Consider the following 12,126-nt stretch of genomic DNA (forward strand, 5'->3'; position numbering starts at 1 on the left):
CACTTACTGCCTCTACATATCGATTCCTTCGCGATAGTTCCTGCGGTTGAGAAATAGAAAGGAATACTCTGTGTGGCCTGCAGCGACTGTCACATAATTCGTTACATCCTTTATGAAAGAGGATTATGAATGTGGACTAAATCGATTAATATCGAGGTAAGAGAGAAAAAAAACGATCCGAAACTCGGACGAATGCAATTGATTGAATATCACATAAAATACATCCAATTTACTGCTTTCCTTACCCAGAGATGCTTGTAAGGCAGCTTGAAAAAGAGAGAGCAACTTTACATTTAATTATATACGCGATTGCTTGCAGGGAAAACGAGAAAAGACAAACTGTTGGCATTTGGCTAGTTTTCCCCTAACCGGTACCGTAAAAAAACAGCTTTTATCCGCGAAACTTTTTACACATCCCCTTAGTAGATGGTGAAATAATCCCGTGCTTTTGGTGGCCTCCCAAACATAACAGGTAGCTCCAGGTCACTGTGAATTACGCCTCATAAGCTGTTGAATAGTCCCGAGCTAGTAACGCAAGTAATATCGTCTTTTGCCAGAAACTTTTCTAATTGTTGATCCCATGCACACGCTGCGCAGGAAGCCCTAGTTGCTGTGGGAGAGGTATTGGGAAAGAAGAGACAAAAAAAACCAGCGCATGAACCACATTTTCTGGCACAGGCTGAAATGCATTCAAAATGTGATAAAGTGTAGCTTGATACAGAAACACGCCACGAGAACAATGTTGGCTCCAGGGCGGTACCAGTCGAATAGATCGACCCTCATTATGGACGGTGGCCAAATAATTTCTCTCTAACCTCTAGCCGGGCTACCCCGTGCTACGTTGGCTGGAAATGTACCACTAGCGCAAAATGAAATCAAACTGGCCACAAACCCTGAGGGGAATCAACCGGCGCCAAGTGGCACGGAAAGAAATCACGGAAAAATAGCAAAGCACAAAAAAAAACCATGAAATGCTGCCTCGGACAGACATCGGGTATGCAAATCGGGTCGTCATTTTAACAACAATTGGCTCCAGCCGGGAACCGGGAGTTTTATTGGCGGATTGAGGTTAATAAGCCGCTAGAATTCTGGCCTAACACTACTGCTCCCAGCCGACATACTGAGCCTCGCGGTTTGTTCAACCGTACGCGCCTCCGAAGGTATCGGATCGATTGCGGAAGAGTCATAAATTTTGTATACCGGCCACAGCGACAAAACGGTCCACAGGATGGTAGCGAGGGTGGTTCGCATCCTGTCGAGCTTTTACGCGCACGTTTGATTAGAAATGAATTATTTTTAGCTCGTTTGCTTTGGCCACGCGACGAGCATAGATTGTAGGAATGTGGGCAGCAAAAGGCAGCGATATCCAAACATTCGCCCTCGGAATCGACAGATTTGAGCGGTCCTGAAATTAACGCAACACTACTCCTCTCTCTGGCCAGTTGGGTGTAGAGAAACGAAAACATTGTTGTGGAAATAGCGGGTCCAGAACACAGTACACAGAAAAATGCAGCCCACCGAGTGCGCGAGAGTGCGCCCCTGGTAAACCCAGAATCGATTTCTTGTCATCGTCCTTAGCGCGGCGGCGAGCGAGTGAGATAGAAAGGACCCCGGAGTGCCCATTGGTAAAATGTTCATATTTTCTTGCCCCATTGCACACATCGCTAGGACGGGCTGGCTGGTGGGTGGTGTTCGCAAGTCCGTCGATCCGCGTCTCGTGGACAGGATATTTGCGGTATATTTTTTTGTTTGTTCCGTACCCGGATCCGGATCCAAACCACTGTGTATGACGGGGGTGAGGGTTTTGACTTCCTTCCGCACACATTTTCGGTGTTTTCTAAATCATGTTTTTCATACGCCCTCGAACGTGTAGGAATTTTATTCCAGGTCAGCCAGTCAGAAACCGGCATCCACAGTATGCGGTCAGTTGGGGTGTAGGGCTCACACACAAACAAAAATTAGAAGACCGCAGATATTAGCTTGAGCTTTCTGACCGTCTTGGAACAATGTTATATTTTATCGCAATTTATTTTTGAACATTGCTCCATTGGTACTGCTGATAGACGAAAAATTGTTTCTGTTAAAAGGTCAATGGAGGAGCGCAATCGTGTTGTAGATTTCTTTCCCATTTTAGCCCATTACCATTTTAGATGATTTATTCGATTCTACAATCATCACATGTTATTTATGTTTTGCGCTTTTCCGCTCTTGAACGACCGCTTATCACTGCACGCGATATGGCAGTGGGATAAAAAAAAGATCTAAAAAAGCGTTACCGTATTGCAAACCTATGATTTCAAGCAGCGGCCTTTGCTTTGCCGTGCAATTTCACCGTAATCATATCATGGCGCAAATTGTGCGGAACTGGTTGCTATTAATTCTTCCTCGTCTTTTTCGTCTTAAAGTGCGCTTTTCCATCACGTTCGAAATCACACGATGCACAAACATTCGCCCTTATCGCGTTGGCCGGAGCAAACACTCCGGTTGCCACTCGGTTTGGCCGTGTGCATTCTGTGAAACTTCCCCACCGGTACCGCTCATTGACGCCCGTCCTCCGAAGGCCCAAAATGGTATTTTAATGTAATTTTTTTCCCGGACGACAGGGGAGAAAAAAAAACGTAACGGCTCCGTAAGCCAGCACCAGCGCCAGTTGTGCTTTCGCCGCATTTACTGAGCAATTTGAATGTTTGCATAAATTACACATGCAATTCTGAAGCACCTCGGGCTGCGAATGTGGCTGAACAATTTACCACAACCCGTGCCCAAGGGAAGTGTGGGCTTTTTGAGGCAAAAATAGGGAAGAAAAAGGGGACCGATAGTTGAGGGAGTGTTGCTCGTTAATGTGGCATCATGAGGCAAGAAACCATTTCCATGCCACCATCTAGCGTAATGAGCGAACAAAGCTCTAAGACGGGTACAAGACGCCCGTCGACCCAGTTACTGCTTGACCTCATCGATTCGTTTTCCGTGGTCGTCTGTTACGTTCTACGTCTAGCGAGATAAAGATAGGTTTGCGTCAAGCACGTGCCCCAGATAGATCGAAGCGGTATTTAAATCCTGCGATGAGTAAGTGGCGTTGGGTGTGCGAAAGAATTACAAGCTCCAGCTGGGAAGAAACTGAACCCCACCACAGTAGGCTAAAATCCGCTCTATTTCTTGAGCAAACAATTTATTCCTTCTTTACCTAACAAAAGCCTGCTCAGTTGACGTTAAAGCGTCACCACCGTTAATTTGTTGCATCGAAAGCAAATCTGACACGTCTTTTTTATCGTTTTTCTCCCCTGCTGAAAATAATTCCACGTGGCGCACTCGAAAAATCCCCCACCAGAACCGGAAATTCGAAACCGGGGCGACGCCAAAAAATCATTAGCATCGCGCGACCACGAAGCAAAATCGAGTGAATGATTAAGTTTGCATAACGCTCATTAGCTTATTAGCCTTTTTTTCTGCTGCTATTGTGCTGGACGCTCGCCCATCGCATTCAGATCGGCGGAAAACGCTACAAGAAGCGGGCCCGTTTTGCTTGTGCTTCAGCAAAGCAATTATTTTCATTAGGGAAAACCTTTCCCGCGCCATTGCCATTGAAAGGTGTTGCAGGTAAACGACGGCTAAACCGTCCCTTTGACCGTTGGCCGGAAGTCTGCCTCTTCCTTCTTAGTGTTGCTTTCTATCAATAGTAAAATAAACCCCTCGAACAAATGATACTAGAACCGTTGTGCCTACTTTTGATGGCCGGCAAGGTCTGACTGAGACTGCGACCACTCATTTGTTTACCTTCGTACCGGTCGGGCACAATCACGGACCGAGGGGGTAGCATTTCCTTTGGGTGCGTGCCAAAAACATAACCCCACATTAATATATCTGACCTTTCGAGTGCGTCGGAACTTCGGCACCTTTTCTCCTGCGAGACGAGTGTCAAAAATAAGTGGCGGCATTTTGGCATGAAGTGAAGGAACCCCGTCCTCGAAAAAAGAAACCATAAAACGGAAATGGCCCCCGGTAAGCCATAGAAAGGACGAACGGCTAAACGCAAATCTTGAGACCGCTAGTTTTTCCCTCCACATTTGGAAGACTTTCGACTGACGGGTCACACTTTGGGTGGAACCGCAACGAAGTCGTAATTTTTTATTCATCCCCTTCCTTAAGGCTGGGAATTCAGGCTGATGTTGTTTCGCCCCGCTACAGATAACATCTGTACCATCGTTAAGCTGCCGTCGAAAACTTACGCCCGGGTGGCAAAAGGAGCCTCCATCCTAGGACGTGTTGGTCAGTTCGCTCAGCCAGACATAGTTACATAGGGCCTCGTATACCTTTCGATGCCATGAAATTCAATGATCTTTTGGTGGTGTGAAGTCGTGGCTCGTGGCTTAGAACAGCGCATCCAGGGGATGAGTTTGTTAGAGCACCTTTTTTGGTTTTTGCACCACCAGGCGCCTCCATCGGAGAACTGGCCTCGAGCGCAATCAATCATCTAGATGATCGTAACATTTTTGCCATTTCCATAATATGCTCTATAAAGTGAATAAAGAGAAAAAAAAATGTTATGTTATTCATGAGCTCAGGTGGGGGTGAATTTAAATAAAGGAAATGGTTTAAAAATTAGCCCACACGCACAAGCACCTATTTAAGCGCGTACGGAGATAGGGCGACTCGTCGTGCACTCGTAAATGGGCGACTTTCCGACGACACCTTAATGTTGGACGGGACAGTGAAAGGTCCTGCCGCACGCACACGGTGTCGGACTTCCTGGGTGGTGGGTTTTGCAAAAAAAAAACAGAAGAAAAATTAGAAATATTCCCCCTGCGTGCAACCGTGTGCGAGACACGGACGATTAATAACGTGCGCTGACATTTTTTCGTGGTTATTTCGTGTGAGCTCTGGTGCTTTTTTTTCTTTCTGCTTCCTCCTGTTCCGATACACGACGCATAAATGCTCACCGATGTCCGACCCGCAAACCCTTGGAGCCCATGTTGCGCCCCACAACGGATTACTTCCGTTCTGACGAAATAAGCTTCGACACGGAATCATCGACACTGAGACGATGGACGACGTTCGCAGTTCCCGGTCCGGACAACGCAGTCTGGCGCAGAAAGTGCAACGGTCCGGATCGGTTGTTGCAGCCAAGTACACTGGCCACGACGACGCCAACTGTGTAATGTGCTGCCTGCTGACTAAATCGTACGCTGTTTTAATTCTGTCCAAGGTGCGTTTCCGATGCGTGCGAGTTTGCAGCGTCGGGGAACGGTTGCATCGGCCCTGCTTATCAGCGTGTTTTGGTTTGCAAGTACGCAAAAAAAAAATAAATATAAACTCCACACGCGGTAGAAAGCGGCCAACGAGCGAACAGTGCGTGTTTGTTTTTTTTTTCTCGCGTTTTGTTTCGCAAGTGCATCCGGTGGTGTCTGATCGGCGATGCCGCGGTCTAGCGATTGCAACCATCGCTCCAAGGACGGTAGTTTATCATGCACCGTGCTGATGGTGCTACTGTGGAGGATGCTGTATCAGATGTGCTTCTGGGGGAGCATGATGCTTACCACGGCTTATGCGGTGGCCGTTTCGCCTCCAAGAAAGCCGCTGCCATCGCTTCCGGCGAGTTGCAGCTGGTGCAGCAAGGAACAGTGCTACCGCGTGGGTGGAACGCGCCTTTGCGACGCGCCTAGAAAGTGAAAGTGCCGTGGGAAAGCAACCGGTGTGGGTGGGGTTTAAATTTTTGGCGAATAAATGGCATGAGAGTGGTGCTGGTTTACTTTAGTTTTTTGCTTTTTGTTCTACTACTCGCAGGTTCGATAATACACAATGGGAGAATCGAGAGGGGCATTCTAGGTCGATTTGATCGCGTGATTTAAATTCACTAACGATCACTGATCACTGTGGAGAATAATGTACAACATTGTCAAAAGTTGTGCAAAATTTATCGAATGCTATACTCTCTCTCTCTCTCTCTCTCTCTGTTCACTTGCAGGTGATAGTTATTTGCTTACTGTCGATCATTCCATGGCCGGGTCCGAGCGTGTTCAAGATATCATGCTCGCGCGAAAGTTCGCGCGTCGTGCGCAAAATAGTGCACTCGCGCTGGCTGCCCATACTGGAGAAGTACCAGGTGAAGTTGCCCCTCGAGTGTCCGTTTCATCCGCTTCGCGACATCTTCGGACCGCAGCAGAGCGCCAAAAAGCAGCACAGACCGAGCCAGTGGACGTGTGGTTTCTGTGGCAAAAGCTTCTTCGAGGAGAAGCACCTCGACATGCACTTCGAGAATCGGCATCGGACCAACATCAACACGGCCGAGGATGCCGTCTGTTTGGCGGACTACTGCGACATGATGCGCTGTGACGTGTTGATCGCGAAGGATGCGACCCTTGCGTTTGGCAGCGATCCTAATGCGGTCACAACGGACATCGAGGTTTGGAGTGAGGCAACCGCTTACCGGACGGCATTGACCACTTCCGGGACGCGAGATCTGGCCAAGGTGCCGGAAAGGTAGTACACCCTTCGAAGATGATCGTTGGTACGTGTGTAACCCTGTTTGTATGCATTTACAGAAAGTCCCTACTGCCCAAGATGCTGCAGACCATCCGAGATGACGTGTTTCGAAATCGGCAACCCCAACCAGCCGTAACGTCTGTGGTGGGTGCGAAGGGCGCGGGCAATTGCGATAAGAGTGATGGAACTAAGCGAACGAAGCGCAGTGGAGGTAAAGCTGCTGGAGGTGTTAAAGGAGGTTAGTGTGTTGCAGGAAGCGGTGTACTCCCGCTTGTGCCGTTGTCGTACATGTGCGGTTTTCATTCCAGGACGCACTGAACTGCAGCAGGACGATGAAGAGGATGACGAAGAGGACGATGAAGAGGAAGACGACGAAGAGGAGGAGGAAGAAGAATCGGAAAACGACAGCAACGCAACCTCGCAGTGTGAGCAAAACCTAGTCGATTCTTCGCTACCACCCGTGGACCGGAAGCAGCAGCGTCTTTCGGAAATGCAGCGCATGAAAGCAAACTGCAACGCGGACGAGATCGGTCTGCTGAAGACGCGCTGTGAAGTGTTGGTGCGGCACTGTATCGTCGGGTTGCTGGTGCAGCTTTCGCACGAGGACTTCCGGAACATGGAGGAAGAGCTGAACCGGGCCGTTTGCTGGTATTTGACGTGTGAGCGATACTGGGAGGATGGTCCGCTCGAGCAGCGACCCTTTCCGTGGGGTCTCGTGTTCGTGCTCGTCATGGTGCTCTCGATGGGCGTTTGCCTTTGCTACTACATCATCTGGATACTGTTCGAGTGAGTACGGCTCTGTGTGTTAGTGACGATTCTGGTCGCAAGATCATCACACGCCACCAATTGTGCCTCAGCGTTGGTGTGCGACAAGTGCGCCATCACCACGCATCTCTGCTTGTTATGATTAATTTAGTTTGTAAATCTGCTCCATTTTGATTCATCTTCCTGCGGCTGCTTTCCTTTTTTCTTCGTTTAATTGCATGCTGATCACGCTTTGATCGCACGGATCGCAACGGAGGACCTTTCGAGGTATCCTTTCTGCTGCGGGATCGTTTCTTATCACACTTTCGGGGATTTCCATTTTTTTTTCTTGCTATTACCTACCATTTCTTTGTTTTCTTTCTCTTTCCATCTGCCTGCCTGTCTTCTTTCTGCTGTCTCTGTTTCTCATGATCTTACCACGTCGTGTGTACGTGTGTATGTGTACAATACAATCCTTCCTCAATGTAATCGATTGCCCTCACCCAAAAAAAAACCCCGACCGACCCTTCCAAACGTGTCCAAAATGGCGAGCGCAGCAGCGATGATTTTAGTCCGTCAGGCAGCAGCCAGCTGGGGGCGCACCATCCGAGCACCGCACATGGCCATCATCTTCACCACGGGCGGCACTATCTGCAGCCAGGATCGTCCACCGGCATCTATCGGTTGCAGGATGGCGGCCATTCTGCGATCAGCCTAAACAATCTCGGTGCCAGTTCCGGCGGAAACGATATCCAGCATACGCCCCAGATTCACGCCTCACCCGGACCACCAGGTGGATCGGCCGCCATGCTCTACACCACGGCCGAAGATGGCTACGGATATGCGGCTGGTTCCGCTGCTGGAGCCACACAGATGATGCCACCGGGTGATCTGACTGCGACCAGTTCGAGCGGTACCGCCGGAAGCGGTCTAACGGGAGCTGCAGGACCACTGGCATCCGCCGGAGGTGGCGAGTTCGGTGAGCTTGGCCAAAGCGAACACTACATTTACGTGACGTATCCACCGGAACTGAAGCGACGGCTGCTGGAAAGGTACGGTAGAGACATCTATATGCAGCTGTTGCGCAAGGATGTGTACGATTACTACTAGCTGGTGTTGTTTCTCGTTGTTCCTGGTTTTTTCTTTCGCTCCTTTTTTTGTTGTTTTTGTTTTTGGTCGATGTCAATGTACACTTTTTGTATGGATTTTTGTTTGGACTTTTTCTCTCCTGTTTTTTTCGTTGTAACCCTCCTCATATGCGTGCGTGCGTGCGTGCGAGCGTTTTCTTCGTATGTATATGCCTCTGTGTGATGTGTTTTTTTTTTTTTCGTGATACGTTACGGCTTTTCTTTAGGACCTTTGTTTACTCTCCTCTCTATTCCTACGTATCCTGTTTGCCGAGAGCAAAAACTACCATCGTACCACCACATCGAGTTTCCTCGAACACACACGCACCTTAAAAAAAACGAGCAATTTGACAAACTTTTACGTTCACCTAACCATATCCAGCGTCTGCGATTGTGTGTGATTATCCGAGAAATGTTTCCATGTTATTCTAGGGAAACGTTTATCTGATGATGCCTTCGATGTGACGAGTTGCAAAAGTTGGAGCGTTAAGAAAGAAAATGCCATCCATTGCGATGCGGGTTTTTTTGTTTGTTTTATTGCTGTTGTTATTGTCCCTATTAGGCCAGCTAGCTGTACTATGAGCCGTACGAGATTGTATTACTACTGAAGAAGAAAGCTAGCAAGCAAGCAAAAAAAAAACCATATACAAACCCATGCACCAAACCATTTTCTCTTACCATACCGTGGGTACGACATTTGCAGACCAATCTAGCCACATTCAATCTCTAATCCGTATTATGACCAATCTAATGTTAAGGACATGCACATTCGCGAACATGGGTTTCAGTTGCATGGGAAAAAAAAAACACTCGAAACGGCAGGTTGTGTGTACATAAGGAGTGAGACATTCGCAGGGAAGAGAGTCGCATCGCAGCGAAGCTACCCACTTTTGCTGGTAGTTCCTTACAATGATGATCTAGCATCTAGTCAATTTGCTTAGTTAGATAAGAACGGATCGCATTCAGTACGCATTGCGAACGATCGCAACAGTAGAACAGTCGTCACCGTTGAAACCAGTATTTTAAAATATGTAAAAGCGTTTACATAGTGATATTACATTATCGAGCCCAACCGGCAACCAGTCAGTACTAACTCACGTGTGTTCAGGGAGGCGGTGGACGCACGAGGTCCTACAATGTGTCTCTGGCAGCATAGAGCGTAGAGATCGTTTCACTACGGCTACCGCGCTTTAGAGGAATATCACAAGTACAAACGACACCATTTTTCTCGTCTAGCCCTTTGAATTACTAACGCCGAATAAAGTTACAAACGTAAAACACGCACGCCTCTGCTTGCCGACATTTGTCGAAACCCGATATGATTGAGTAAGTAATAAAAAAAAAGGCCTGTTTCACTACGAACTTGAAATGTTCTCTTTTACTGTAGCACACTGGCGACCATATCTCATCGCTGCAGCCCTTAGAGTAGCAGCGTAAGGTTGAAGTAGATCATTCGAAGCTAGCTAGTACGTTTTTCGCGCGACTTTATCATCTATGAGCGTATCTTTTTTTTTTGTTGCAACCGCAATCGATCGAACGATCGTACGCGTTTAGTTGACGCGTGAGGACACAATGACGACAACCGCATGGCTTTTGCGCATCGCGACAAGACCAAATGCATCCTTCCCCTTCCAATCTTAGCATTAACACCAAACACCGTATCCTTTTTGCATTCGAACCGCTGTGTAGTTTGGCATCCCAAACCGTGAACCGTTGACCGGAATGCCAGCGGCTGTGCCCGTAGTGTTGTGTTGCATAAGCCCGTAGTTTGCCCGTAGCTGTGTCTATCCTTCCGTGGGGCAGACTCCCTTAAGCTATCGATGTGTGCGATGAGTACTGTATTTTTTTTTGTTTTGTTTTGTTTTTTTAGATGTGGCCTACCGAACTTTCTAAAAACCAACCATACCACTGAGTGTTTAATACAATGATCTTTTTTTTTTCACTATCTTCTGTATATTTCATTATCTATCTCTATGGATCTCCTTTTTTAGTTCCCTTTAGCCGCCAGCTAGGTTTTGCTCGTCCTCTGCTCGTCCTATCTTCGACTGTTCTTCATCTCTTCATCACACCTCAATAGTACTAATTACCACGCCCTCTCGTCTTGCAACAGAACGCGCGTTCGCAACCGAAATGCTTTCGAGCGCCATATTTAGTAAACGAGTTTTCTCTCATTTTTCTCTTCGTTTCTTTTCGTTTCCACCTGTTTTCATTCTCCATTTTTTTCCCTCTTCTTTTTTATCGTCTTACTTTTCTCTCTCTTTCTCCTCTAGCTGCTACAATAGAACGACGCGGCTATGAAATTTAGATGAAATTGACTCTCAGATAACATTAATATGAAGCTAGAGCCGAATGGGCGTGGGGCGGGCATTTAGCGGGAGTAGCACAATTAGTAGCAAGCTGAGGCGAGGGCACATGTTGCGGGTGGATGTGATGACCTGTGGAGCAAACTAGATAAAAACGTCGTGCTTGGGGTGTCGATCCCTGTGTGGGCTCTGAGGTATCGTAAGACAGGTGATGAATTGCGAGAAGCGGATACAACGCGTGAAAGTAAACACTCATTACCTAATCGATAACAAAGAATGCATTCCATCATGTACAAGCAATCCGGTTTAGGGGGAGGGGGGCATGACCTCGGGATAATGTAAATGTTTAATAGCTTAATTAGAACCGAATGAAAGCCCTATCGAGAGCGTCGTAACACACACACACACGAATAGTTCAGATGCACGAAACACTATAGACGCCAAGAAGGAGACGTAGTACTGATTAGCCGTGTTTTTTTTACTGGTATAGCTCTGCACGGTACTACCTTTCAAAATTCAAAATGTTTCCTCAATTGAACGAAGGGAGCCGTGTTTTATTCTTGCTCGAGTTTACCGCTTTGTATCCCCTTGCCGCAGACAGTTTTTGGTATTCCAAACTGCTTCTTACAACGAACACTGTTCCAAGCTAAGCTTAAATCCCACGAGAAAAACAAAAAGCTTCCGACTATCATACGCCTGCATATACAGACATGCGTCCGTCGTTTCGTTTGCCTTCAACAATCGAGTAGCGTAGATTTTATATACCACGACTGGAGAGGGAATGATCACGGGAACCGTCAGGAGTTGCAAACACTGGCGTGTTGGTCCATATATGTGGCAGACTGCGCACTGCCGGCTTTTCAAATAGGAACATACATGCGCGTTCGCCTCAACAACCTTTCTCCCGTACCGCGCTACTTTTCACGGAACAAGGACTCCTTCAGCTAGTACTATCGAAGCGATGGGCAACATCCCTCTTTTTTATCTAAGCTCTTTTTCTATTGTCTTTTACACCTACTTCATAGTACAAAAAAACGAAAAAAAGGAAATATCTCTTTACCGAGTCGTGTCGGGATGAAAAATTGAAAGTACTTCAAAAAATGTAAATCGATCGTGGAGGCCGTACGAAAGAGTGATCTTATTAAACTTTGACGCAGCAGGAGATGATAATGTTTAAACAAATTTCGATTGGAAATCACTAACGAAATTCGACTTAGCGAACAACGGCGGCGCCAATTCTGCGTGGAGCGAACCGGAAAGCTAGAAAATCCCAACGCGAGTATTCGGCCACGTCTATAGTATTTGCATTATTTTATACGTGAATAAATGAAGCCCACATCTTGATCGGATAGCGGTTAATTTTTTACTACTAACTTCATTCGTACTACTATCGTATAAATGGGGCAGGAGTGCTGAATTAAATTAGTGATAAATGATGAACAAAAAACAAGAGCAACTCAAGCAGTACCCTC

General features: G+C 47.1%; 1 protein-coding gene across 1 annotated transcript; it reads left to right on the forward strand.

The window, feature by feature from the left end:
• The first annotated feature begins 129 nt into the window (after nt 1-129).
• LOC128726142 (uncharacterized) lies at nt 130-8,334 on the forward strand. Its single transcript, XM_053819931.1, has 5 exons — nt 130-156; nt 5,963-6,477; nt 6,540-6,718; nt 6,789-7,266; nt 7,782-8,334. The coding sequence occupies exons 1-5, from the start codon at nt 130-132 to the stop codon at nt 8,332-8,334; spliced, it is 1,752 nt and encodes a 583-aa protein (XP_053675906.1).
• The last annotated feature ends 3,792 nt before the right edge of the window (nt 8,335-12,126 follow it).

The sequence above is a fragment of the Anopheles nili genome, chromosome 3 (assembly GCF_943737925.1).
Source record: "Anopheles nili chromosome 3, idAnoNiliSN_F5_01, whole genome shotgun sequence".
NCBI lineage: Eukaryota > Metazoa > Arthropoda > Insecta > Diptera > Culicidae > Anopheles > Anopheles nili.

What these genes read in the sequence shown, in the direction of transcription:
- LOC128726142 (XM_053819931.1), top strand. Translation starts at nt 130, where the DNA reads ATGTGGACTAAATCGATTAATATCGAG. An exon ending in CTAAATCGATTAATATCGAG is followed by an intron (nt 157 to 5,962) that starts GTAAGAGAGAAA and finishes GTTCACTTGCAG; the next exon opens with GTGATAGTTATTTGCTTACT. An exon ending in CTGGCCAAGGTGCCGGAAAG is followed by an intron (nt 6,478 to 6,539) that starts GTAGTACACCCT and finishes ATGCATTTACAG; the next exon opens with AAAGTCCCTACTGCCCAAGA.